Raw genomic sequence first — 3,232 nt, forward strand, 5'->3', positions numbered from 1 at the left:
AGTTTAAGTTTCGTGCATTTTCTCGCTGGCACCCCAGATTGCATATCAAAGTGCTTACACTGGGATGGAGTGGAATGCGTTCATTGCAGGTCAGCGGGAACCTCTTTGGCTTGAAGGAAAAGTGGCGTTTTTGACACTGACCGGCAAGAACTGGTCCATACAAAACCTACGATTAGACCTTCAAAGCACGTCGACCACAACTTACCCAAACAGCTCAAACAAATGAACAGCAGCTTATCGGTTTTAGTGCAGCCCTCTCTAGTTATGTTCTGTATTTACAATCCGTTCTGTCTGAAAGATTAGAAATTGAAACTGCTTTTATCTTCTTTCATGGTTTGTGTGGTGTAAATGTTTGTGACGTATGGATACACTCTACACAAGTACTATAATATTTGGGAGATGGATATTTACATACATTACATACAATATTATAACCAAAAGCTACAGTGATACCGTTTAAGGTAGTCGTGATTGAGAGATCGTCATCAAATAAGAGACTAAACATTTGTGTCTGGCAGGTGGGGGAGAAAAAAAAGAAAAAAAAGAGTTTACACATTAAAACATATCCACACAATAACTATACAGTAAAACAAACGCGTGTGACACGGAGCCAGCAGAACGCTTTGCTGTAATACGTTTTATTAGAGGTTCCAGGATATGAAGCGTTTTACAATACCTAATACACATTTCAAACGAATAATGCGCTACCAGTCGGTTCCTCGTGTGCAGAACACCATGCAGTTTTCAAGGCATCCTGCTATCAACACTTACAGCTAGAAATTGCAAATTATTTTAGTTTACCCTTCCTTCACAGAAGGTAGAAATACATTCCTAATTATGCTAACCAATGCTATCCCTTGTAGGAACGATCCTTGCATATTACACACGCACACGCACACGCACACGCACACACACACACCTCAACTTAACATTTTACTGCCCAGGGTATGCTGTCAGGGCTATTTCTCAATGTCAAATAAATTGGACATCTGGAGTTAAAATCAGGGGGAAAAAATACCAAGAGAAGCTGTGCTTTACAAAAGAGCTTTGCTACAATGTCCTACACAAACATAATTCACCGGCAGGCCCACTCAACGAGTTCAGTGGAACAATGCAAGTGAAGAAAAAAACAGTAGTCGTCCGTCGAGATTGACAGTAACAGTGCCATACGATACATTTTTTTTTAAATTCCAGGTTTGACCACCACACACACACACACACATGCAGAATTTGAAAACTGTACTCGGTCATTTTACAGGGCAGGAGCCAAAACTATTAGGTAGATTTCCATTTCGTGCCTTCTTCCTTTTAAAAAGTGCTTCACAGTTTCACCATGGTCTCCACATGGATTTCGAGCAGAGGACACCGGGAATGCTGTTGGTCCTGGAGTTATCCGGCGAAGTGTGACTGGGTTCTGCCTCAGTCTCGTCTAGATCGGAACATGTGTCCTCGCTTGATGTTGTAGAGTGCGCTGGAGAATGGCCACACAACTCCGCACCCCCGGGGGATACCACGGATGGGCACACCCCTTCGCTGCTAGGCCAAGTGCTGCTGCTGCTGTTGGGACAGTCCGACATTAAATCCACAAGCATGTCCTGAAAACGGTCTTCGTTCAGGGGCATGGATTCCAAAAGATGGTTTAGCAGCTCCGCGGCCACTGCAGCGTCTATCCCGGGGCAATTCGACACGAACATGTGCACCTCGTGCATGCACTGTACGTATCCGGCAGCGAATCGCTCGCTTGCTTCACGGTTCATGGCGTCGGTTTCTACAAAGAGAAAACATACATATTAGGAATGCGATTAAGTAAAAGTGCATCGTCGTAATATTTGCAAACACTGCACGTTAAACACGAAGCGCAGCGGCTTACCAAGATCTCTGCTCCGAAGAATATTCTCAACTCGTTTCACGGTCATTTCCAGCACTTCGGCATTCTCCGTTTTTGTCTGAAACTACAATAGAGGAAAGACTATTAGGTATTGTACTGCAATGTGTACGAGAAATGAGACCTTAAATGTCATGCACATAATGAAAAACAAAAACATTTGCCCAAAAGCAGAATTAGATTGTTGTATTAAAACTTACGTCGCTATCTGCAAGAAGGCCCCTCAGTTCGTGTAGACTTTCATTGATCCGAGCTCGCCTCTTTTTCTCAACCAAAGGCTTTCTCGCCTAAAATGCAGATTACAAATATATATATATTTGATGAGCTCCTGAGTCAACCCACCGTTGGTATCAATTGAACATTTTACATTAAAAAAACCATAAAATGCATATATACACCCTAAAAAGGCCAATTACCCTTCTGTCTCCTTTAATCCCATAATATCCCTCATCATCCTGCGCAGATTCATTTTTGCAAGGTCTGGCTGAGGGAGCCATTTTTGGTTTCAACCCAAAGAAAAAAAATGAATATGTGAAATACTGTAATCCACAAAATAAATCGGTTCAGCCCAACGAAGAGAGCAGCTGGAAGGCTCACACAATTATAGAAACACACACGCACACGCACACACACACACACACGCAAACAATCTAGTTTCTTTTTGTGTAATCTCCACAAGTTCTGTCGCTGGAAGTGACTTGTTGTCTAAGGTATTTATAAGGTCTAATTATCATATCAATAGGCGGTTTGGCAGCGAGGACCCAGAGACGCCAGCGCGCACCTCTTGTCAGCCAATCGTGTGCCAGGCCTTTGTCTCGGTGTAGAGGCACTGCGGGCTTTGCCTGTGCTGACTTGTGAATGCCCTGGAAAAAGGAGTTGCCTAAAATGTATGTTTCCTCTCGCCGCCCGACGCGATTTTCTACGAAACATCGGCACGATTGAACTAAAACAAGGCATCAATTTAGATTAAAACTTAAATACAATTATTATACTATATAAAACATGTCTAATGATAGCCTGTGTAAAGAACTTCAGCAGAAAGTATAATGCCTTTAAGGTTTTGATTATGATACAGTATTTATCACAGCGGATTTTGGGACTTATCTATATAATATGAACAAAAAACACAACTAAGCAAAAATAATAACTCATTGGGCATTCTGTATATGTATTTTTGATTTTATTACAGAAGACGATTGTGCATTCCTGATAAGAGTTATTAGAATTGTTATGTATGTATACTTGTTACTACAGTTGTAAGTTCTCGTCTTACCCGCATATATATATATATATATATATATATATATATATATATATATATATATATATATATATATATATATCGAT

At 41.0% G+C, this 3,232-nt stretch overlaps 1 protein-coding gene across 1 annotated transcript; it reads right to left on the reverse strand.

Moving 5' to 3' along the window:
- Window positions 1-617: 617 nt before the first annotated feature.
- Window positions 618-2,732, reverse strand: LOC121326515 (transcription cofactor HES-6-like). The gene is made up of 4 exons (XM_041269835.1): window positions 2,302-2,732; window positions 2,086-2,172; window positions 1,871-1,952; window positions 618-1,768 (listed from the first exon to the last, which is right to left on the reverse strand). The coding sequence occupies exons 1-4, from the start codon at window positions 2,380-2,382 to the stop codon at window positions 1,329-1,331; spliced, it is 690 nt and encodes a 229-aa protein (XP_041125769.1). The 5' UTR covers window positions 2,383-2,732; the 3' UTR covers window positions 618-1,328.
- Window positions 2,733-3,232: the final 500 nt, after the last annotated feature.

This window comes from Polyodon spathula, chromosome 14 (genome assembly GCF_017654505.1).
Source record: "Polyodon spathula isolate WHYD16114869_AA chromosome 14, ASM1765450v1, whole genome shotgun sequence".
Lineage (NCBI taxonomy): Eukaryota > Metazoa > Chordata > Actinopteri > Acipenseriformes > Polyodontidae > Polyodon > Polyodon spathula.

What these genes read in the sequence shown, in the direction of transcription:
- LOC121326515 (XM_041269835.1), bottom strand. Translation starts at nt 2,382, where the DNA reads ATGGCTCCCTCAGCCAGACCTTGCAAAAATGAATCTGCGCAGGATGAT. An exon ending in GGATTAAAGGAGACAGAAGG is followed by an intron (nt 2,173 to 2,301) that starts GTAATTGGCCTT and finishes TCTGCATTTTAG; the next exon opens with GCGAGAAAGCCTTTGGTTGA. An exon ending in GCCTTCTTGCAGATAGCGAC is followed by an intron (nt 1,953 to 2,085) that starts GTAAGTTTTAAT and finishes CCTCTATTGTAG; the next exon opens with TTTCAGACAAAAACGGAGAA.